The 26,267-nt window shown below is 37.1% G+C and overlaps 1 protein-coding gene across 4 annotated transcripts in view; it reads right to left on the minus strand.

The window, feature by feature from the left end:
- Nucleotides 1–5,088: 5,088 nt before the first annotated feature.
- LOC18445653 (reactive Intermediate Deaminase A, chloroplastic) overlaps nt 5,089–26,267 on the minus strand; it is a 30,619-nt gene continuing 9,440 nt past the window's right edge. The window contains exons 2-7 of one of the 4 annotated variants that reach the window (XR_002282932.2): nt 26,003–26,118; nt 25,843–25,887; nt 24,665–24,738; nt 24,485–24,534; nt 5,749–5,982; nt 5,089–5,389 (exon numbers count right to left, since the gene is read on the minus strand). Coding sequence is in view for 2 of the 4 variants with exons in the window: in XM_011629295.3 (XP_011627597.1) it covers nt 5,295–5,389; nt 24,485–24,534; nt 24,665–24,738; nt 25,843–25,887; nt 26,003–26,118 (380 nt within the window). In the remaining 2 variants the exon portion in view is untranslated. Of the gene's footprint in view, nt 5,390–5,748; nt 5,983–23,552; nt 23,821–23,942; nt 24,031–24,467; nt 24,535–24,664; nt 24,739–25,842; nt 25,888–26,002; nt 26,119–26,267 lie in introns of those variants that run through there. The other 3 variants (XR_016049384.1, XM_011629295.3, XM_020674483.2) reach the window with 3 other exon arrangements.

The raw sequence follows: 26,267 nt of genomic DNA on the forward strand, positions 1-26,267 counted from the left end.
ATTGCTAGGCTTCCTTGACACATGTTACTTTGATTAGATAAATTGGTTTGTATAAATTTACTATTAAGACAACTAGTGTGGTTGAACCTTTGTAGTTCAGGAAGGTTTTGCATATTGTGAAACCAATGGGCATTGAATTACTTATTGCACGAGGCTTGTTATCCTACTTCAAGATATATGCATAAGAATGTTAAGAATGTATATGTTGTATGTGTAATAATTGAGTGGGAGCTGCTACAGTCCCACATTTCTTTTAGCTGCTTGGATATTTAGATATACAGGTGCAAGTTATCTCACGAATCCATATGATGCAAAGTCTACATCGGGCTACATGTTCATTCTTGGAAGGGGTACTGATTCTTGAAAATCAAAGAAACAAGATGAGGTGGAATTGTTCATTATGGAGGCAGAGTACGTGACGTGCTGTTTGGGGGTCAAAGAGGCCGTATGGATTAAGAAATTTCTTTATCAAGTTGACTTTGACCCCATGTGTTGTGAGGCAGTAAATATTTTTTGTGATAACACGACAGCGATATACATGTCAAAGGAGCCACAATTTCAATAGAACTCCAAGTGTATAAAACCATGTTTAAATCACCTGAGAAATGAGGTGAGATTGAGAAAGATCGATATCAACATTAACTAAATATTCTAGTGCGAACATCTGTTAGTATTTGACAGGCCAGATAGAACAACAGACTATAATGTTGTTCACCCATGGAACCTGGTTGTATGGCTACAGAAGTGAGCAACTTATTTGAAGACCTCTTTCGAGCTCATGAACATACGATCCCATACGATGAGGGTACGTGATGGTCTTCTATGATAACAAGTTCATGATTTGTGATGTGATATGAAAGATGGGCTACGACCATTTTTAGGATGAGATCCGAGCTGCAAAGAGAAAAATGTGTTACCTCTATAGGACTTTTTGTGAAGGAATTGATGGCGAAAGCCATGATTAATATATTGAGAGAGAATAAGTGAAAAATTCTTGAGAGAAATATTGTAATTGAGAGAGAAAGATAGGGATGAGAGAAAGTGCGAAAGATAAAATGTAAGGCCTTTAAAGATCAAGTGGGAGATGTTGGGTTTATGTGGCCTTTAAATCCTTATGAGTGCTTGTAAAATGAAAAGATATAGTGGAATATGAACTCAGTGGGAGTGTGGTCCCTTGTGGATCATACTAAGCAAATGATGTTACTGATACCGGATTGTGTTTGATGATCTAGGTTAGTCGGTTGGGAAAAACCCATGTTACCTGGGCATAAAGAACAAACCGAGAAGGGTTCTAATGAATTAGCCCTTGATGAGGTCGGCGAATATGTCCGGATGAGTGAGCCGAGGGATTGTGTGACCCTTGTGTGCGATGGTGGCCTATAGAAACAGGGTCAAAGCCTCATCCATGTGTCATCACACAGTATGCATATCGATAAATCATTCAAAAAAACCAAGAATCCACCTTTTAGGGTGAAGCGTACGCATGTGCGAGAGATACCCCTATGTGCCATTGAAATGTGGCCGCATGAGGTCTTGGTGACCTTGACTCGTCTCTAGGGGAGGATCTGTAATCCACAAATTGGGATTGCGACCCCTTGGCTCATCGGCTAGACTCTAGTGACCCACTAATGAGCATCTGTTTGAACTATGAGTCATGGAAAACATTGGGTCATTCTGATAAAGGAAGTGTGGTCCGTAGTCCACAATTAAAGGTGGAGTGCCCATGATTGTTGATTAAATTCCTAAACCATATGGATCATTTTCCCATCAAATTAATTTAATTGTGTTTGTTTTATGATAATAATTAATTTAGAATTATTATTTGAATTTTTTATGAACCACTGGATATTTTATTTATAATTTTAGATTTATACAATTAAAGATATTGATTTTACAATAGTATAATTATTCAAATAAATACTAAAAATTAATTTATTAATTTTAATGCATAAAAATATCACGAGCGCCCATTGTGCACATGGGCCCACCATGTTTCTAAAATGTGGGTTCCATATGTGCCTCCCATGGGTGGTACGCCCCACCCCTTGGATTCCTTTTATTTAATTTTGGTAATGTTGAATTGTCACATGTAGTCAAATATGACTTGGACCATAAATTGACTTAATATAGAAGTAAATATTGACTTAATATATCTTTGATATATTTTATGGAAAATATGAGTAGAGATATGCTATTTTATGGAATGCACAATATTTAATTAAGATTTATTTGACTTATTTTCTATTGATGAGAAAGTGGTTTAGAAAAGGGGGATAAGGGTTCATGCACATTCCATAATGTTGATGGCCCATCTATGACATGGATAGCTCAAGTATCTCACCTCACATGTCACCCTGATCAACGGTTCACATTCAATCTCACAAGAAGAGGTAAACTATGGGAAACCTTAAGAAACACTAATTCCAAATTTTCTCTATAAATGTGGGAGTTCCCCCCTATTCTCTATGCACAATCCCTCCATCCTCTCCCCCTCTCTACACCTTTACTCTCCTACCCATAGAGGGGGCACGCCCCAACCCTAGGGTCTCCTCCCACTTTCTCTCTCATCTTATATGCTAAGGGTTGGAAAATATGCCAAAAATATTTTAGAGGTAGGATCTAAGCTTGATGAGCTACAAAAGGGTTGTATGAAATAGTTTGGCCGAAATTTGCTTTTTCGGTTCGAGATTGAAGCTAGACCGTTGATCCCGTACCATTGGATGGTGGTGACTCGGTGTGGGGTGTAATAAACCCGGTTGAGGTAATCTCTGGCACTCTTCCCTTCTATTTTCTTGCAATCTTTTATTTTATTTTTAAGTATAGTGCATAGTTGTTCCAATGACGTCAAGTTGTCATGATCTTGGTTTTATTGTTATGTTGATTTTATTTTGAAGTTTATATTGTTGTAATAAAGATCACATGTAAGTGATTTTTTGCCAAAACAAAAGGAATGAAATAAATAAATAGATTATTTTCCGGTAAAAGATCATGTAGGTTTGTCTTTCATTTACTCCCTCCTCTCTGCATATTAGCTTGTCTCTAGACTTCTTCCCCTTTTTTCTCTTCTCACTCGATTTTTCATAGACCTATCTTTGTCCCTCTTGTATGCCGTTGATCCCTCTTGTATGCAGCCATGCTTTGCTTGTTCTTCTTTTGTATGCCGTTGATCCCTCTTGTATGACGCCATGCTTTGCTTGTTCTTCTTTTGTATGCCGTTTTAAGTATAGGCTTCACATCGAACCAACCCCTGCCCTTGAGGTTATTGTAGTAGGAAAGGCGCATTTGGGGTGTCAATTGAGTAGTTTGGGTGGATAATTGACGTTAGGTGGCGGAGTTCTTGGAAACACTTTGTGGAGTTTAGCTGAGGTCTTCTGTAGCTGGTGGTGTATGGACCTTTCAAGGTAGGGTATTGTTGAGTTTGTAAGTTAATATGGATCACCCCTACAAGTAGGGAGTACAATGCGTATTATTCTCTTTTGTCCTCTCATTTGTACGTTTGGAGCTTTGCTTCTTATATTAATGAAAGTAATTGTGAACATTCACAAAAATAAGAAGAAGATATTGTAGGCATATTGGTCCCATTCTAGTTTGAAGTCATCATCAATGCATGAGGAAGCACAAACGAACACTTAGCCATGTAATTGTGGAGTTTCTTTGTATTTTATATTTTTATTTATTTGTTTTTTAGTTGACATGACTTTTTTTTGGGTGCAATTTGTACTTTAAACAATCAAAATAAAGCACACCTTCATATAGTATCGAGAAATGTGGTTTCAATATCGGAAATCTTTGTAATAACCTTAAATTATATTTTCATCTTTAATCATAAAATTCAAAGCATCAAAAATAGTGTAGATCGAACATATCTATGAAAACTTGAAAATAAATGGTCTAAATAACTTGTTAAAAGATGCACTATTTTTAAAACTGAAAATTCTTTTCTTTTTTTATATCCACATATCTCAAAGTCAAAGTCAAGATGATCAATTTGTAAGGTTTTCCAACTTCATGACACTTTTTTTCTACAGGGCTTTTTACTTTTATAGTATAAAGTAACAACCTGATAAACTTTTTCCTTCTTTAACTTTACGAAGTATTTTGAACAATTTAATTGCAAAGATTTTGCCTATAAATTTTATCCAAAATGAACCCATGTTTCTCATTTGGGATCCAGAAATACTAGCTACTAGACCCTTGGACTTTTGAGTCAAATGGCCAGTTCGTTATATAATGTCAATAATTCATGCACTCAAGTTTCCTACAATTGATTCACACAACCCATCAGTCCAGTGTTGACATCTTACGACTGGTATATTTCAAACAACTTCAGAAAACTCAAGCGTCTTCAAGTAATACTATCCCAATATGATTACATTCATTTCGGTGTCAAAGAATGGGAAAAGGTTATTTTTTGCAAATTTTATCTAAAGTGCAATTTTCTTATGCAAAATAGGAACGGCTATCAGCATTGTACATGGGATAAAACCCCCTAAGTTTTGAGACAACTGGAACGACTAAATTTCATTAAAGAAAAAGTTTATATAAAGTTGTCATCTTAAAATGTAGAATTAAGGCGCACCTAAAAAATCCATTGAAAAAGCTTTTCTTCTTGTTGGACAAACATTGAATTGATCACCTCGACATCAAGATGTATAGATATGAAAAAAAAAGAAGATTTCAAGTCCACAAAATAGTATATCTTACAATCCATCTTCAAGGTTTTCATGCATATATACATATGCTTGATTTGAACCATTTTTTGGAGTTCAAAATTTTATAATTAGAGACGAAAATATATTCACACCATTGTACGAATTTTGGACACCAAAATTTCATCTTATAACCAAGTTTGGTGGTGCACCCACTTTGATTATTTAAGGCTGCGACCTTATGCAAACCACACCTTCACTAAATATAGGAAACTTGAACAAAAACCAGCTCTCACTGCGTGTGCATTCTGCACGTTGCACCTGCACTGTGTGGGTGGGTGTATGTGTGCACACGTGTGTATGAGAGAGAGTTTTCAGCAAGTGGTGCATGTCACACCACGAAAAGGGCGCCAGCACTAATCCACATTTGCCATATTCCTTAGCAGTATTTCAACGTCAGCATTCTTTCATTGCTTTATTTAGCAGTAACAATGTACCTACCACTAACTCCAATAGCACAACATTAAAAGTCTCAAGACATTCTACCCACTACACCTCACTCTGTCTTTTGCCAATTAACAAGGGAGACAGTATCTATGCTAAATAAATGTAAGAGGGGTGGCGGGGGCCCACCTTTCTATAAAGCTATAGAGCTGCAATGCATTCAATTTCAACCTTTGCACCCACCGGAAGGGCTGCAGCCTGATAGCATGTGCGTGCTGGATACGGTGCCAAGAAATCTGCAGCATATGAAAATGAGGTCTCCATCATCGTCTGATATTTCAGTTTTTTTTTTCTGTTTCTTCATAAGAATATCTATTACAAACAACCCAACCTCTCTTATTTCAGGCCCCATAATTTAGCCAACCTTTCCATTCCTTAGTTACATAGAATGGCTCACATTATTCAATATTATGTCTTTATTTTAATGTTTGTGATAATATTGGGTTCAGAACATCTATTACTCCAACATCAAACAATAAATTTCCTACTGATAAAATAATTAAACAAATTTTAAATTTCCAACACTTTTGAAGTCGAAAAGAAAAAAGGATAATTCAAATTTATTTAACAAGATAGATACTAATCACGAGAATACCTCCGATCAATGTCCCACAAGATGCTGAAAAATAGTAGACTACCCTTTCCTTCCCCCCTTTGGGAAAAGGGAAAGTACACCAAAATAGAAGGGAAAGGGATGTCACAACTGGAGACTACCAATAAGACCTATTACTCATTATTTCTGCCCCTTCCACACAACTAGAAATTTTTTCGTTGTACATTTCGTAAACCACGCCCTGGTGTTTCCTCTGAAACGCTAGTTTATCATCACCTACAACATAACATTTCAAGTAAGGCTATTGTTCCAACAAAACAATTATGGGGATCACCTTGCAATTTGATAAAGAATAACCGCGCCCAAAAGAAACTACAAACACAAGATCATCTTCATATCCATCTTGAAGAAAAAATACCGAGAAATGGACACTTCAGAAAAACATAGTTATCAAGATTAACAGCATCATCATCTGGAAAACAGACAAGAACCCCCATTCTTATAATGAGTAAATTATTTGACAAAATGTAGGGACAAGGCAGGACATTTCCAAAAGATGAAAGGTGGAATTCAAAGGCCGTCTAGGGATTTTGAGGTGTGTTGACCGTGAAATTTGTATCAGGGCAATGAAGACAGGTAAACAGTAGGAAAGTAGGAGAAAGACAAGAAAGATGACTAAGGTAATGAATAAGGAAAACCATAAAAGCAATAAATATATTCTAGAGATCATGAGACACTTTGAAATTCGAGAAGCGAGGAATTTTGGGCAGTGAAGCAGCACAATACTGAATCATTATCAAACATAGTGGAAGAGAGGATGGGAGAGGACAATAGGTGCAGCCCAATTAAGCAAACTAGAAAAATGGATAGAGGTTCGCATGGCTGCCAAGCCTATGAAATGGGTACCTAGGCTAGTGGGAGATACAATCATAGATAACTCTCCTGTATCAAATGCAGAAGAGGTGATTTTCAGTTTGTCATATCAGCGAGGTAGAAGAGTAAACTTGGGAACAGAATGTCCTGATAGTGAAGCAAAAAGTTCTGAGTGGGACAAGAGGGACGTTAACTGTTACAAAAACGTGCCTACTAAGGGACACTTGCTCTGCAGTTGAGTTCTATTAAACACTGCATGTTTTGATAACAAAGTTCTCTATCAAACACTTGGGAGGGGGTTCTCTCATATGCAGCTCAATGAAATCAACCATTTCACCAGCTCAATCTTAAAAATACTTTCTTGCATGTTGACATAGGAGGAATTCCATATGTACATATATTTTTAGAGATTCATGCCGTATTGCTGTCGAAACCTCGGAACACACAAGTAAAATTACAATATACCAAAGTCACAATCATATCCCTCATTAGCACGATTGAGTCGCAATCATATCCCTAATCAGCATCATATCCTTAATTATCCCTAATGTCTTTTCAAGCTAGGGAGGAAAAGTTCACAAGTTTAAGGTCAATTATCGGCTAAAACAGTTTGACAAATTTAACTGATCAATTCTAGATACATAATTTAAAGTAATATTGATCACTGGATATTTGTCAATAAGAAAGTAAGAATCACATTTCTTAATTATGTTTGATGGCAATGTTTCTGGGCCTATCCCTCTTGTTTTTTATGGTTCTTGTTTTGGAGTCTATCTGGACTCTCAAAAAGAACTTTTGAGTCTATCCGGACTCTCAAAAAGAACCTGGAAAAGGTGTTTCATATCATAGAACCCCTACCACTCAAAGAATTTCTTGGGAATGAAGTGGCATGTTCCAAGGCTTATTCATCTTTAAGTTAAATCACCACCCAAATCCAAATCAAGAACTCATTTTTAGGCTGGTAGGCAAAAAAAGAACTCATTTTTTAGGCTGGTAGGCAAAATAACTCAAAAGAGGCAGTCCATAGATTTCTGAGGTACAAGGAAACTGGGGATAAAAACTTAAGTTGCTAGGTGCACCTATAGAACTAAACCACTTCTTTCATACCATGGAATTGTAAGTTTCTTTAGAACTTCGAGAGGGGTCCAATAAGGATTCACAGAAATTTGAGGTATCACAGTTTCGATTGAGGAACAAGATTCTCTTTAATGCTGACTGGGTTAACTAGCGACAAGATGGAAGATCTATGACAAGCTAATGAACCCAATTCTAATGGTTGCAATTTGGTGACAAAGGGTAAGAAGCTCTCTGAAGGCAATATCGAAGAAGAAGCACTGAGTAATAAACTAATAATCCACATATCATCTACTCCAATTTTCTAAAAGAACAGATCAATGCTCAAGAAATCGTCCAAGGAGACTCGGATTCGGATTACCCCCGCCAAGTGTGGAAATAAATACCTTGTATAGTACACATCCAAGTGCTGTGCAAGTCACAAAATAAAAGGGGGCACAGAAATCCACCCCCTTTTTCTATGTTTTTACTATTGAAGCTCTAAACACTAGCAATTTGCGCCATATTAATTTCCAGGTGAGATTTTGTCCCCATCTATGTATTGGAAGCCTTACATACGAGAAAAAAAAACAGTAATTTGCAATTTTTTTAGATTGAAAAAGTCAGCCCAAATTGCAATTTTTTCACAATCAATAGTCAATCCTCGATGAAATTTGTTCCCCAAGCCTAGTTTTGTGTTCTTAATTCAATCATGGGCTTGAATTAACAAAAGAAAAAAAGGGAATTGAGATATTTGAAATTCGGATTTACTATTCATCCAAAGTTTCAAGAGCTTGGATTTCTTTAGATCCGAACTCAAACTGGTTAGGGGCTTTGATTCAGGTTGTTTAGGGAAGCTTTGAAAAAGACTGGAGGCATTGATTTGTATTGAGGACAAAGGTCAGGGGATTGGCCTCAATGTGTATGTCATTTTTTTTCAATCTAAATTCATAGATTTGATTCATTCTTTACTAAATCAAGTTTAATTGATTTATAATTCATTTGGTACCTACTTTTGTGTTTTTGTGATTTTTTTTTTTCTATTTTTCTAATTTTCAATTTTTTTCAAGCCAATAACATTAATTTATTCCTATTTCATGTTCTATATAGTTTTTAAATTTTCTACGATTTAAAATTTGTAATATTTTTCTGAAATGTTCATACTTATTAAAATATCTACTTTTTTCATGTTTTTGGCCTGTTTTTAATGGCTCTGACATGATTTGGGTAAGTCCCAAGTCAACTCACCCAAGTAGCTCTGGTCGGTCAAGGGCAAGCAGGTGCATAGTACCTTATCCAAACGGTGTTTTAGAACACTAGAACAAAAGCATAATATGATCAATTGTCATTTCTTAAGCAAGAAAACTTTTGTCATGGAGATACTAGTTAGAGACATGCGGAAATTAGCTGATGCTTTGCACGTTATAAATTTACAGTGTCAAAATTCATAATGTGTAAAATCCAAGTGTAAGAATTGTAATGTGCATTGGGGAAAGCAAGAAGGATACATAAATACCAAGAGATCTCCGTGATTGAGGATGAGGTTACTGAAACCCATCTCTAGCCAAATAATCTGTCAGTTTCTTGGTTTTGCGTCATGGGTGTCAAAGTGACAAATCAAAACATAAGCATTCGTATAAATTGCCTAAGAGAATGCGACAAAACCCATGGGTAGGGTCCCCCTCCTAGACGCCCATGGAACAATGTTTCCAACAATAGATCACGTTCGGAAGTCCAAGAGCTATATCAACAGACCTTGATTTTCACATATAAATGAAACTAATGTATCTTCCCGTAAAGAATTTCTCGACTGACCACTAACTTCCCTATGCCTCCCTCCATGAGCAGTAAGAGAAATAGCTAACATTAACAAATGTTTTTGTAGCAAGCTCTCCTAAGCTTTGCAAAGTAGCTATCGTTCACAAAAGCTCGTAGTAAAAATCTAGAATATAGTAAAATAAAAATATTAAAAATATCAGTCTAGATAAATTAGAAGTGGATATGTGTCAATTCTTCAAATCTCAGGGGATAAGTTTCCAAAATATCTTCTCTAAATCATGATGGCTAACCTTAGAGATGGATGGCTAAGATTATTTCTCTCTCACCTAAAAAATTATCCAGATATTCTAGATAATTTTGAATCCTAATTTATGTCTCCTCAAGGTTCTGATAACAACTAATGTAGGGAGAAGCTCTGATATCACTTGATGCAGGGAAGATGGGAAATAAATAAATAATATAATAATAATAATACCAACAACAATAATAATAATAATAATAATAATATAATAATAATAATAATGATATAATAAACAGATGAGAGAATATATTATATCGTCTCTCCGGGCTTGCAAGGAAATCCATCCTAGAGATCTCTTCACAAGATCAATAAACTATTTGTTTACTCTTCAAATAAATATCCGCAAATCTTAAATTTAGAAAACAATAAAATAAAAATATCAAGAGAACCCATTACATCAACTCATAAACTTGAACAGATATAAAGGTGATCAAAAAGTGTATACTGTTGTTGGAAATTCTCCTCCAATCTTTATTGTCGGATCCCTATCTATTTTCCCTATAACTCTCCCGTCTCTCCTTCCAACTCTCTAGTATTGGATCCCTATCCATTTTCCTTAGAGACTCTCTCCTCTCTCCTTCCAATATCTAGTGTTGGATCTCCATCCATTTTCCTATAAATGCAGTACGAATGTAATACCTATTACAAATTGTTGATAATCATTGTGCTACCTTATTTCACTCCTCTGGATGTTTGGTACAAGATCTTCAACTCGGGAAGGTAGCTAAACAAAGGTGTAGACATGGATAGCTCTTTCTCCTTGATTTCCCATAGGTTGAACATACTCCAAGTTGTTTGCTTGCCCCAACATATGATGATATTAACCATGCAAATGAAGTTTCGAACCTATGGCATTATTGCCTAGGTCTTTGTAGGCTAGCTAATTTAGTTTCTTCTGACACTACAACAAAAACATTTGATAAGAGAATTTCAATCTAAATTTTACCTATCCCAATTATTGTAATACAAAATCGCATAAATTGCTTTTTCATTCTAGTAATTCCCATATTTATGCAACTTACCATATTATCCATAGTGATACCTAAGGGGCACCACATTCCATTCCATTTAAGAGTAGAAAATATACTTTGTTTTACTTATTGATGATACTAAAACCTTAGGTTAGGTGTGTCGATCTACAACACGTTGTGTGATCTAATCCGAGGCCCCCTCCTATACATGGGTGTATTTCTTAAGATCAAAGTCTGAAACTTCGCACATTTGGTAATTAGAAGCTGGGGATTTCCTGGAATCTAGTTTCCAAGAAGCAGGAGCTATTGATATTTACAATTTTTGGAACACTTGGTTGATAACCTGTTTGGAAGTTCTCAAACATAGCGATCAGACTTAACAATAACCTAATAAAGCTTCACAAAGTTTGAGCTTCACGGTTTCATAGAGAGAGTGATAGAGGAGAGAGAATAAGAGAGAGAGAATGGTGACAGAGAGAAGACTTAAAGAGAGAGGAGACAATTAGAGCGAGAAGTTAGAAAAGGTGCATTTCGAGATATAATGGAGTAAGAGAGAAAAAGAGCAGAATTAGAGGGATGACTTAGAGATAGAAAGGATAAGGTTAGAGAGAGAGGGGTCAGAGAGACAAAAGCCACATTTAGAGAGAAAATACAGTTAGAGGGAGAAATAGGGATGAAAGAGATTGAACTAAGAGAGAAGACATGTTAGAGACAGAAATAACACTATTAGAGAGGTGTTAGAGAGAGAAAGGGCATGGGTTAGATAAAGGAGTGTTAGAGAATGTCAGAGAGATAAAAGGCAAGGTTAGAGAAAGGATTTAGAGAGAGAGAAAGGACATAATTAGAAAGAGAGATGTTAAAGAGAAATACATGGTTAGAGAGAGGTAGAGAGAAAGTGAACTATTAGAGAGAGGAGTTTGAGAGGGAAAGGGAAAGGGCATCATTAGAGAGAAAGGAATTGGAGGGGAAAGAGAAGAGAGATGGGAAGTAAAAAAAAAAGCAAGAGGGAACTTCCTAAAAAATCAAAAAAAAAGCAAGAGGGAACTTCCTAAAAAATCATCATCATCATCATCATCATAGCATTTTCCCAATTAATTGGGGTCGGCTACACGAATCCTTGTCTATCATTCTGCTATATAAAAGACCATACCATCAGTGAGGCCATAAGTCCCCATATCTTTTCGGATTACTTCCAACCACATCCTTTTGGGCCTACCCGTTGCACTTTTCAATCCTTCCATTTGAACTAATTCGCACCTCCTAACAAGTGTTGTACAGGGCCAATGCCACACATGGCCAACCACCTAAGTCTACTCTCTCTCATATTATCACCTATTGGTGTCACACTTAAATTTTCTTGAATGGCTTCATTTCGAATTCTATCCCTTCTTGTCTTGCCACTCATCCATCTCAACATTCTGATCTCCGCTACACTCATTCTATGAGTATATTATTTTTTGTCTGCCCAACATTCCACTCCATAATGGAAAACTGGTCTCACAGTTGTCCTATAAAACTTGCCCTTCAGCTTTGTTGGTATGCGCCGATCACATAAAATTCCAGTTGCATATCTCCACTTCGCCCACCCAGCTCTAATTCTGTGTGCGACATCTTCAATCTCTCCATTTTCCTGGATTATCGACCCAAGATATTGAAAGTGCAGTCTTTTTTTTTACTTCCAAACCGTCAATCTTAACTATTTTCTCGTCTCTACTCCTATTATTACTAAACTTGTATTCCATGTACTCGGTCTTTGTCCGGCCAATTTTAAACTTTGGATTCAAGAGAATCCCTCCAAAGTTTTAACTTTGTGTTGACATTGTTTCGGGGTGTCAGTGATCAAAACTATGTCATTTGCGAACAACATGCACTATGGTACCTCATCCTGTTGGTGCCTAGTTAAGTCGTTCAAAAGAGGGCAAGGGACAAGGGGTAAGGGGCAAGGGGCAAGAGGTGTCTAGCAATCCCGTTTTCGGTCTAGATTTTGGGTAAAATATACATGAATGTGCATTTTTTATAATCTAAGTAAAAAAAAACGAAAACTAACCCACCCAATGGGTATTTTGCACCTAGGTGGACGTAGTCCCTTGGACGCCCGCCTAGTGCAAGGGTCCCTAGCAGGTAGGGTCCCTAGCAGGTAGGTGCCTAGGGACAGCCTGCCTAGTTAGTTGGTCCACCTAGGCCTGGGCGATGTGGGGGAGCAAGTTCCACCCAAGCTCCTGCCCCTGGATTGCAAGAGTGAGATTCCGTGGGGAGGGAGCTCTATTCCCTAGTACACTTTTCCCATCTATGGCCAAGACCTACTAGGGCATCTCAAAATGCAATGTACATTGCTTTAGGAAAGAAGACCCTTTAGTGAATTGTTGGAGGCCTAGTTAATGATAGGGATTTGTATGTTCTAGGTATTATACTTAAACAAAGTAAGATGACATAGGAACTAATCTCCAACCCCTTGGAGATTGATGTACACATTTCATGAAAATTGAATATCTAATGTTCAACTTTTGGATTGAGGACATTATATATGCCCAAGAAGCAAATCGAATATAGGTTAGGCAACATGCATTTCAATAGGACAAAATCATGTTAATATGACTCTAAGCAAATTTGACCACCCTTGAGAAAACAAAAACCTGTTATCTTTTCTATATGGATATTGTTGTCAATAAAAAGATAAAGGTGATGAATCCTCTCACCTGAAGAGACCCACAATGTCATTAATATTGTACTAACATTACATGGTTGAAGACACTAATTCCCCGACTAATGGAGGGATTTAATGTGACTATTTGAAGGTACAAGAATCAACCTGTATTTAGCCGTACAGTCGATTAAAGGTTGGAATGGACAAAAACTAGAGAAAACATCACTTAGAGACACCTCTTCCCAATACAATATAAACAATCCATACGTTCAATTATAGCACAAGCAATGGGACTGGCCACCATGTACAGGGCAAGAAATTATCACAATAAAGAGCTAACACGTCACAAGAATTTCAACCAAGTCCCACCAATCGCATTGAAGATCACCGCATGATGTTTTCTTTCTGCACAAGAGTGAAAGTACTGGTGGCATTTGGTACACTGAGAAACTACAGTGAGACACAAACAAATAGCCACACATAATATGTAGACCATCCATGGAAGTCACCCAAGGAGCAACACCAACAAAGAAGTATCGCAAATGGAAGCTATGTTAAGAAGTAAAAATTAAGGCCAATAGGAACAATAGCCTTAACATATCAAAATGTTTTATTAAAGCATAATTTAAGCATCTGGGGATGTCCATGAATAGACAAAAAATTGACAGCATGAATAAGAACTAGTCTCATTAACAAAAGATATTGCAGTTTACTGACTATGCATGCAACAGGATAGTCTAGTGTCAGGCCAAAGATCATCTTACTACTGAACTAACTTGAGATCAACTTCAAAATGGGGTACTTAGTTTAAGAGAGGTCTACTCCACATGACATGGTACTAGCCTCAAAAATCCAAAAGGAAAGGACCACAATCCATCATATCAAACTGAAAACCAAACATAATAGCAAGTGCAAGGCAATCTTTCCTCATAAAAATATTGCATTAACCTAGAATAAGAGATTATGGCACCTCAAGATATAAGCTAATCATCAAGAGATCAGTTCAATTAAATTTAAACTTTGCAAGGAACAATTTCGAAACCGTTTGGCAGGTGCATAAAGAGCAAGGTTTTAAACAAAGGCGAGGCGGTCCCTAGGCACCTAGCACCTTGGTGGGCGCCCAGAACCTCAGGGGTCAGGCACCCTAAGCTGACAAATTTTCAAAAGTATGCATATATCTATTGTCCAAATGCACATAGACATAGATATTTGTGTCATTTTTGTATTTTTTTACATTTCTATGTATTCTAACTAATATTTTTAGCAAATATATACACATGAATGTTGAAATACATTCAAAACTTCGAATCATTGAAAAAAATTAATTCTTTGAATGACCAAAATAGTGAAAAACATAAATAAGTCCATAGTGCATTAGTCTCCATACGCCATAGGGCATAGTCTGTAGTTCATAGTTCATATAATTATCATACACATGGCACCCTAAAATTGATTCCAATGAGATAAGGTGAGCTTTTAGATTTTTTTTGATAACTAGGGTGAGCTTTGAGATTATTCTTGAAGTTTTTAAGTTTTTTCTTGATTCAAATTTTTTTGCAAAAACAACAAATTTGGGCATTTTTAGGGTTTAGGATTGAGTTTATCCACCTTGTAGGGTTTTAGAATACCCCCAAAACAACATTTTCCCACTTTTTACAGGTCAAAAAGACCCAAAATGCCCTCATGGGCAATTGTTTGCCAAAAAGGCCCAATTCCTGGGCACCAGCCCAGGACTGGGTGCCCAGGAACTAGCACCTAGAGATACTTGCCCAAGCCTAGGGTCCCTTGGGCGCCTAGGTGGAGCAGGTTGTTTTTTCAAACCATGATAAAGAGATCAGTTTGATTCAATTTTGTTAAGATTGAGAGAGCAAAGCGAGAGTAATTTCAAGCACAAGATAAAAAGATATAGATTGCATTTTCATTTTATACAAATCGTAGGCCAATATGCCTATATACACCGATCCCTATGGGAGTTACAGCCCATTATGTATTACTGTTACATGGCTATTACAACCCATTATGCAAGACTGTTACATAGTTGTTACAGTCCATTATGCAAGACTGTTACATAGCTGTTACAGCCCATTATGTAAAACTCTTACATGACTGTTACAGCCCATTATGCAAGGCTATTACATGGTTGTTACAACTCATAATGCAAGATTGTTACATGGCTGTTACAGCCCATTATGCAAGACTGTTACATTACTGTAACAATGCATTATGCAAGACAGTTACATGGTTGTTATAGCCCATTACTCAAGATTGTTACATAACTGTTATAGTCACTACACTCCCCCTCAAGCTAGAGCATATATATCATAAATTGCCGCTTGATTATTACAATATAGAGGAATAGAAGTTGATACATTAACGCCATCTCTTAAAGAACAAAATGAAGACAAATTATTTCACATGTAGCACTTGCCATTGCTCAATACTTGGCTTCCACTTAAGATCGAGCTACAACACTCTACTTATTAGACTTCCAGGTGACTAAATTACCACCCATTGTCATAAAGTAGCTACCGGTGGATCATCGATCAAGAGAACACCCTGCCCAGTCTGCAACACAAAAACCTTGTACATCAAGGTGACCATGACTGGTATAAAGTGGCCCTCTCCCTAGAGCAGATTTCAAATATCGTAAAATGCGATAAATAGCCTCCATGTGATGGGAGTATGATGCATGCATAAACTTACTAGTCACATTAACAGCATATGTACCGTCTGGCCATGTAACAATCAAATAAATAAGTATAGCCACTAATCCCTTATATACACCAGGGTTATTCAGAGGCCCTAAATGTTGATCATCCAATTTTTGGCTAACCTCAATAGGAGATTCTGCTGGTTTGGCTCCAAGCATTCCTATGTCATTAAGACGATCGAGATACTTTCTTCGAGACAAAAACAATTCCTTGTTTAAACCTAACCACCTATATTCCAAGATTTCAACGGACCAAGATCCTTGATGTCCAAAATACGCCAAAGAAATCTTTCAGTTTTTGAATCTCACTATCATTATTTGATGCGAGCACTATATCATTCACATACACTATCAATATAATGATAGAACAAGAATATCTTTTAGAGAATACCGAATGATCTGAAACACTTATCTAAAATCCGAACTGACATACTGTCATACTGAATTGTCGAACCAAGAGGTGATGGTTTCCGTCCATATATAGTTTTTCTCATTTTACAAACTTTGGTAATGCCATGTACACTTCCTCTTGCAGATCTCCATGATGAAAGGCATTCTTTACGTCTAATTGGTGGAGTGGCCATTTCCTGGTTACTAAAATAGATAAAGGTACCCATACTGATTTTAATTTTGCTACAGGAACAAAAGTCTCCTTATAGTCAACCTCATATAACTATGTAAAACCCTTAGCCATGAGACGAGCTTTATAAATCTCAATCAAGCCACCTGATTTGTGCTTTAGGGTAAACACTTACCTAAATTCAACCACATCTTGTCCTTTTGGTCGAACAATTATATCCCAAGTTCGTTGCTTCTCTAAAGCAATCATTTCCTCAATCATGGCCACTTTGCATTGTGGATGAGCCAATATATCTACAACTTTGGTGGGAATAGAAACAAAGAAAGTAGAGCAAAGGTATGCATGAAAGGAAGGTGAAGATGAAGCCTAAGAAACAAACTTACTAATTGGATGAGAAATACATGTCCTTTTTTCTTTTCTTACGACAATCGAAAAATTAAATTGGGGAGTAGGGGTAAAAGGTGGTGACCGTAACAGCCATGTAATAGTCTTACATAATGCGTTGTAATAACAATGTAATGAGTTATAACAACCATGTAACAATCTTGCATAACGGGTTGTAACTGCCATGTAACAGTCTTGCATAATAGGCCGTAACAACTATGCAACAGTCTTGCATAATGGGTTGTAACAGCCTATAAAAGTTTTGCATAGTGGATTGTAACAACCATGTAACAATCATGCATAATGGGTTGCAACTCCCATAGGGATTTGTTTATTTATATGGTACATTGCCCCACAGTTTGTATAGAGTGAAAAAGACAACCATATTTTCTTTACCTTGTTCTTGAATTTTCTATCTCTCAATCTTAACATGGTATCAGAGCATGACTTGAAACCATGTATAGAATAAAAAAGACAACCATATTTTCTTTACCTTGTGCTTGAACTTTCTCTCTCTCAATCTTAACATCGTATCAGAGCACGACTTGAAACCCTAGGATATCCAGTTCTTCCGATGATCCTAGAATCATGATTTTTCTTCCTTCTTGGCTTGAAGCTATGGTGTATCAGCAACCTCGCATTTCCAGTAAGATCATTTAACTTTCCTTTACCAATAAGTAAGTTATCATCCCAAACTCCTTTCTTTTTCAGCAACCTCATATTTCCAGCAACACCTTATTTCCAGCAACCTCACATTTGAAACTAAGGAATTAGTACCTTAAAGAAAAGCCTTAAGGTTTCTGGTCCGAGAGGGAAGGAAAATATCATGAATCAAGCAAAATATTTCCTTGGGAAGCAGTAAATCTCACCACCCATGCTTGATGATTACTACAGTTGAGCTAGATGGGACAAACTACTTAAAATGCTTCCAATATGTCAAAATATTCATAAGAAGCTAGAAGAAATTGAGTTGTATCACAAGAAAAGTGAAAGACACTCCCACAAATGATCCATCCCATGATGAATGGGAAAGCGAGAACTTGACAGTGATGGCATGCTTCATCATACCATGCAGCCAAGTATCAGCAGGGGGCTATTGTTTCTTAAGACTACAAAGGATATATAGGAGGCAATGGCTAAGGCATACTCAAAACAAGATGACATACCTGGGATTTATGAATTGCATCATGAAATAGCAAATTTCCGCCAAGGAGAAATGATTGTGGAAAAGTACTTTGGGATACTAGGGCATAAGTGGGAAGAACTAGACCACTATTAGCCTATTAATCCCATTGATGATGATGTTAAAAAACAGGCCAAGCAATGAAGGATCCTTGAGTTCATAATAGGCCTATATCCTGACTTTGAAATTCAAAGAGTACAAGTTCTAGGAAAGTTCAAATTGTCCTCTTTTGAATCAATCTATAATTATGCAAGAGGGAAGGCTAGTAGAAAGGCTATTGCAGAAGGATAAAGCTCAAGCATCCATTCTAAATGATCGGCCTTTGCAACAAGCTTCAAGCAAGAAAAGGAGGTACAAGAGGACCAAATAGTGCCCCACTTTCTCCTACCGAAAAAGACACTCAAATGCTCCCATTTTGGTAAAGAGGAGACACTCGATAGCCCTGTTGGGACTTGCATCCACACTTGAGACTGAAACCAAGAAATGCAAGTGCCAATACTGTATCGAGTGAAGGGGAGGAACCTAAGCCACACAAACCAATGAATCTGATCCAAGAGACCGTGCCATCAAATATTTACAGCACAAGGTAACTTTTCTCAAGGCTTCAATCAGCTCTAAGACACTAGTCGAGCATCCAGATGCATGTGCAACTACAAACCATGCCTCCTACTCCACCTTTTCTACACCATGGATCATTGATCAAGGGCTAGAGACCATATGACTAGTAAGAAATTTGGTTTCTTGTATTTTTCTCTTGCTATTGGTGAAGTTAAACTTGCTAATGGATCCATGACCAGTGCCTCTGGGAGTGGTACGAGATATGTACATAGCCAAGGAAAGGCTCAAGATCCCTGACTTTCAGGAAGCACATTGCACATCTGCATAGGAGCAAGTTTCTTACTAAATGGGATCATGATATGTCGTTATTAGGATCGACGCCCCCAAAGTTCAATTTTCCCCTGACTTGTAATTTGGGATCGAATTCCAATGAACAATATGTTTAACATTTTTTGAAAGTCACAAATCCAAGAATGTTGTGATACATTGTTTTCAAAAAAAGAAACGTCGTGTAGCTAAGCTCTCCTTTGAAAAACAAGACAAAAGAAAAAACATTGCCGTATATAATTTTCCCAATGGCTCTCCAACTTACTCCATCACCATAAGGCAACCCCATGAGTGGCTCGAATTGGTTTACCAACACATGAGCAATAGAAGTCCTTTAAGAGGTGGACATGACCCAATGAACTAGACCAAGGAAGTTAAACGCATCGATCACGACCTCACTTCTCAATATAACCGCAACATGACTAACTTTTGTATCTCCTCTCAACTTCTTCCTTCTCTCTCCTTGCCCACTCTTGTTGCCTTAGAAATTACACACAAAGTATAGGATTCTCAGTTCCAAGTTGGTGGAATCGTAGTTCCGCTCGATCATGGAACCGTGATTTACATAGAATCGAGTTCCCTAACTTCTCGAATCGAAATCCCAAGTATCAAGGAATCGCCCAGAATCGAGATCCTGTGTCTCGGAGCTCGGGATCGAACTTCTAGAGGGGAAGTGGACCTCTCCTTAGAAGATCCCGAAAACTATGGTACGTATAAACTTTCATCATCCTTGTCCTTACACTTTGTAATACATGTATGCCTTCTTTTCCTTCCAATCTTCTTTCTATTACAGCCCATTATGCAAGATTATTACATGGTTGTTAGAGTCCATTGTGCAAGACTGTTATATGGTTGTTATAGTGCATCATGCAAGACTGTTACATGTTTGTTATACCCCATTATGCAAGATTGTTAAATGACTATTACAGTCGTTACAAATATAAATTTTTTCAATAATTGAAACCATGGTGGTCCATAAAGAGATCAGTTTGATTAAATTGAACATTTTGCAAGAAGGCTCAAATCATTGAAACCATCTTGTCGGTGCCCATTTAAGACCATGGATTGCTTTAGACAACTTCCATACATAACTAAAACAAGGAGGATACCTACAACTCAGTTGCTCTTGCATAGTTCAGAATTAACATTTAAGAAGGCATTGTTAACACTTGGGGATGGGTTTTGTGGCCTTCAAAGCCTTGGCGCTAGGTTCTTTGGATAAAAGGGCTTTTTTATTCCCTATATGTTTAAATTCACGTCATTTGGTCATTCCTGGTTTGAGTTGGAGTGTTGGCCTCACGTGGATGAAGCAAGCCATGTAAACCTGCCCCACTTAGATGACAATGGCCATTATGATAGATAAGTTCAACTTGGTGCTAGTTGGTTCTACTTGGATGAAACAATCCATTAGAACGAGTTGGAGCTCCCTACCTGGGACATAACGGGTTCCATCAATCTCTGCTGTGGTGTACGACTAGGCATTGAGTAGAAGAGTGGACCCACACCCTAACTAGATATGCTTAGTCCACATGATGGGCATCATCAAAGAGGGTTCAGCGATAGTTTTAGCCAAGTGCTGGCCAGAAGATGAAACAAGCCCTTATGTGTTAGGATGGTGGCTTGTGAGGACGAGCGCCTAAAAGCTTGCACAAGGCATCCTATACAACTTGAGTGCTGCTAGTCATGTTCTTTAGTTTGATAATGGATCAGTAGCATGCATACACTTTAATGACTCCCCTGGCACTGAAGGATTAAACATGGACACTCTGGTTGGGTGCTTGGTCTATGAAACCTGTAAACTTATCCTCGGAGAGGTTCTTGGATTATGTCGCTACGTTGTGGCACTTATGTGCCCTGGCCAACTTTATAAACCAATCATGAGCCCTGTGCATGGGAGACTTGTGGGTCATGGGTTTGTTAGGTTGGTTTATAGTGCAGATGGGATCATAAGGTAGTTACAAAATGGCTAATGGATCAAAAGCTAATATAAGGTTGCAACCTTAAAATGTAAAATTAAAGGTGCACCTCAAAAATCCATCATAAAATGTTGTTTGGATGTTGGAAAACCCTCTAATCAATCATCTCGACATTGTGATGTATGAATATAAAAATAGAAAAAGATTTCGAGTCCACAAAATAGTGTATCTCGCAACACATTATATGGACCATCCATTTTCATGATTTTCATGTGTTTATAGAGCTACTTGATTTGAACTATTGTTATAGTTCAAAATTTCATAATTAGAGATGAAAATAGATGCTCAAGCTATCCTTAAAATTTTTATTTCAAAATTACATTTTTTTTTTTTTTGATAAAAAAATTTAGAGGTGTGCCTTAATTGGATTGTTTAAGGTTGCAACCTTATGCAAACCACACCCATGTTTTAAAAGGGACTTTTCATAGGGCTTTCTCAAATAAAACAGTTTTGTTTTCACCTATTTGGTTTAAAACCTGGGATTAATAACATTTATTTTCAAGTACGGGTATTTTAGGAAATTCCAATTTGTAGTAGGAGATGCCCTTAATGGAAATTTGCGCACCACATGTCCATCATGGCTGGCCACGGAATGGATGGCTGCTCTCTCACGGCATAGAACTCCTAATCCTAGAAGAAGACCAATTCACATAATTTCAGCTCTACCCGTCTAGATCTTTACATAACGGTTGCCCTAACCCTTTATGCGAGCACATTCCTTCTTCCCAAAGTGAGCACCATGTAGGAGAGAGAAAGTGAGGTTAGAAAAGATATGGATGTGCTAAAGCGAGATTTTAGGGTTTCAAGGGTTTCGCATAAAGAGAAAGACTAGTAGTGACAAAGGGTTGGGCTGGATTTTGGACCTAGTGTCTTAAAATGCGGGATGTGGTCCTGATTCGGTTAAGGGGGCGATGAGGCAATGCAGCTCGATGCGGTCCAGATGGGGGTGCATCACTTCAATGCGGTCAATAATATAAAAAATTCTAAAAAATCTCAAAAAATAGGTTATTGCATGAAAAAATAAATGTGGAGGTTATTTATGTGATAGTAAGTATTTAATTTATGGGTGTGGTTTGTATAGAGCCTAGGCTCTAAAAAATCAAATTAGACCCTACCCTCAAATAGTAACGAGAAATGTGGTTTCATTATTGGAAATCTTTGTGATAGCCTTAAAATACATTTTCATATTTTTTATAAAATTTAAAGCTTAAAAAATAGTGTAGATCGATAGATTTATGAAAACTTGAAAATCTTGAAAATTGACGCTCCAAAATTGCATTACAAAATACACTATTTCCAAAACTTGAAATCCATTTTTTTTCTCATCTCCATGCATCTTGATGTCGAGATGATCAATTTGAAGATATTTGGGCATCAAAACAACCTCTTTTAGTGAAAGGTTTTAGGTAGGCTCAAATTTGATTGTTAGAGCCTTGGCTCTATATAAACTTTTCCCTTAATTTATTCATTAACTCCAAAAGTATGAGCTGTTGGAGATTTTGTACCCACTATCTCCTGATAGATCATAGAAAGACATTAGAAAGTAGAAACTTGAAACTAACTTTATAGAAGACAATAAACCTTAAAAGACATCATATTATCATGATTTATGTGCTTTATCATCATCATCAATATCATCCTTGGCGGCCTCCACATATTCTTCTTCTTCCTCGGTCTCCTCGAAGTCGGCCTCATCCTCCTCGACCTCTGGAACTGACATGCGATTGGACCGAGCTTTTACTCTTTTGTGTTCTAGTGTTAGGTTGTCCTTCTTCAATAGCCCCTACGACTAGCTAAACATCAAAAAAATTTCCGCCATTCCTTTTTTCTTAATCGATATGATGACAAAAAAAGCCATGAAAGTGGGTGTTTTTGCTGTTTTAGGGGGTTTGTTCCCCCCCCCCTCCTTTTTGGGGGCAGAATTACCTAAATACCCCTTCTTGAGGGGCTTTTTTTTTTCGCCTCCCTGATGTGGCACATATGCAGTGCGATGCGCTTATGAGGCCGCATATGCAGTGGGATGCGGCACATATGCGGTGCGATGCGGCACATATGCGGACACATCCCACCAAAGCACATATGCACTATTTGCGACGCGCCTTCTGGCACATACAGCATGATGCCGCTGCATATGCGGTGATGCAAATAAAAGAAAGAAACGAAAATCACTAACAAAAAAATTTATTAACTAGAAGAAAAGGCACAAGAACAAAAGAAGAAATAAAATATGATCAAAACCAAAGCGGTGCCAAGATGACAACTCAAGGACCCATGATCACAACTTTGAGTTCACTGCCCATCCAGCCCACTATTTTATTTTTATTTTTTGCGGGAATAATTTACTTGTATTATATTAAGACAGCCCACATACTGGTTGCTCTATATCATAATGTCAAACAAAAAATGGGAGGGTTGTGTACAAGGTCACGTTAACAAAAAGATGGGGGCTGATGGAGATGAGTAAACAAAATCTGTACAGTCCCACAACAAACAAAAAAGGGGAGCTGTTACACCATGTATATGGCATCTTCATTTACTTCACCTGGTAGTTGTTATATCTTGTATTCCCCTTATTACTATTTATTTTTAAAAAATTCCTCCTTCTTGGCTCCAGTTCCTCAGCCACACCAGCAATAATCTAGAGTATTTCTAAATTGAAAATATTAATGCTTTAGTTCGCTTGACAGCTGTTATTCCCCGTATTCTTCATATTACAATTAATTCAACAGAATCCCTCTACATTCACTCTAGCTCCTCAGCTACAACAGCAATAATCTGGAACAATAAGTTTGTTACGAGAAGAATATAAGGATACTACATAGGGTAGACCAAATAAGAGGAAAACTGTCAACTAGAGAAAGGAAGTAGCTTTTAATGTGGTCAGCCTCCTCTCTTACCTTCCAAAGGAAAGCCCAATTGATGCATCCAAAATATCTCCTTTGCATCCCAATCTCAGATGTCAGGCCAAGAGGTCTACCAACTAATCTGAAACTTCAATGCTTATAATGAAACACTCGTGGTCCCAAACAAACTCAAACCATCTGATAACTAGCCACTAATTCTCAGCTATTGACTACCAGCTTGTAATGAATAGAACAAATCCGTGTGTATGCAATAACATGAGTTAACATGAAGTAATTATCTACGCATAAACAAGTTGATGATGGATAACCATGCTTAAGCATAACTATCTATGAGTGAGTATCATCTAACATGCAAGGACCCCTATGCCCCTTACTATTATTGATTCATTTAAACACAATTCACTCTCACATGCAAGTGCCCGCAAGAGTCCCCACAGAATATTTAACTTGATGCGGATGATCTTCAAGTCCACAAAACCAACAGCTCAACCCAGGAATAAAACAAAAGGGGGAAAAACGAAACAAACAAGTCAAAATTTCAACACTCATTCGACTTACGTTGTATCAAAACTTACATTTTGCGTAAATCTTGTTGACTGTGTTGAAGTCCTTGATGTCAGCAAGCCTGTACAAAAAACATTCCTAAGTTTTTTCTTGCCATGTAACTCCTTCAAGTTGAAATAATAAAGTTTTTTCTTACCATGTAACTCTTTCAAGATGAAATAATAAAAATATAATTGTGTACGAAAGCATACAAGACTGTTGCCTTCACAACTGAAGAATAACTGGCACCACTAGCTTTCAAAACTTCTCCAATATTCTTTAGAGTCTGAAATATTTCCAAATGTAAATAAGGAAGCAGCACTTCTGGGTAAACCATCAAGTCACAAGGGCATATAAAACCACAAGTTAAGTAAATAAAGGTAACCACGCCCAACTATTCACCCTATTTCATTTATAATAGAAAACAAGAAATCATGGAATAACAAGTAACAATTCAAAAGAATCTAGTTGAAGAATTTTGTAAGTAACTAATCAGATGTTGTATTCGGTAATGATACTATGGAGCAACGAGGATAGAAATAAGCTCCTGTAACAGCATGAAATGTCTATATCAGAAAGCCAAGTGACTTTGAGTCATCTTTCAGCAGAAAACTACTGCAAAGAATTACGAAGGGCTATCTTTAGGATATCCTCCAGATTCATCGTCCTTTAAAAATGTAAATTTCAGGGACATATAATGTTGCCATCCTTATATTGGTGACTTCCAAATTTGGATTCTAAGTTTGAATCCACCTGCAACATCTCTGACACTTCTTCCTAATGAGGGATCAGGAACATTAAAATCATTGTTGCGAAGTACCTTAAGAAATATATTTTCGTTGAATAAACTGTTGTGTGTGACCTCTGCAAGTCTATCAAGTTTTTGGTTATTGTTAGTTCAAGAAATGTTGATGTTAAATGCCATGGTCTAGCTAATAAAAACCACAAGACACCCAAAATGGTTCTTACCAACCCAATAATTTGAATCCACTTTTTAAGTTTCCCAAATAAGATTTCCTTTTTCAAAATAAACCTTTCTAAAAGAACAAAAACAAAATAAGATTTCCTTTTTGATCAACCAAATAAGCATTCTATACATGCGATGATTGAATGCCAACCACTTAAAGAACCATCTCTTTCAGACAAGTTGGCAAGTTGAAACTGCATTGTGCAAGATGGATAAATTTTTTAACTTCATATTCTATGAGAAATCCAGGCATTATAATGTTTGCTAAAATTAGAAAGAAAATCATATGTACGCATAAAGTTTAAGTAAAGTAAGCGGAACAGTGAAATTCTTGTTAAAGCATATAGTTGTAAAGTTATAGCTATGCAGAAGAATAGATGCTCTTTCAGAATTGAAAGTGCAAACAATCAAGACCCAATTCACCTGCTCTGTCTGCTCCTCTATGCTATCGGAGATGAGTTTCCCTGTCTGAGAGCATGCATTAAGAAATTAGCAAGCAACTGATAAAGTGCCTAGTCAAAAGGTGGATCTGTGGAAATATTATGAGAAGAAATATGTCCTAAGTAACATCAAGAAGTCAAACCTCAGGAACAAAGCCCACTTGCCCAGACATGAAAAGGAGGTTATTAGATTTGATTCCCAGAGAATATGGTCCAGCTGCTTTTGGGGCCTTGTCTGCTTGAATAACCTCAATTTTACCTGAAATCAGCACTAAAAGAAGTCAAGACAGACATTCAAAAGTCAAACTAGCAATCCTGCAATATGAGAGACGTCAAGCTAAAGTACAAGAGCCAACAAGAAGCCCAGAAATACTTAAGAACATTTGCCATACACTTCAGATAAATAGG

Source organism: Amborella trichopoda, chromosome 2 (assembly GCF_054954075.1).
Source record: "Amborella trichopoda isolate Santa Cruz 75 chromosome 2, AtrichopodaSantaCruz75HAP2 v2.0, whole genome shotgun sequence".
NCBI classification, from domain to species: Eukaryota; Viridiplantae; Streptophyta; class Magnoliopsida; order Amborellales; family Amborellaceae; genus Amborella; species Amborella trichopoda.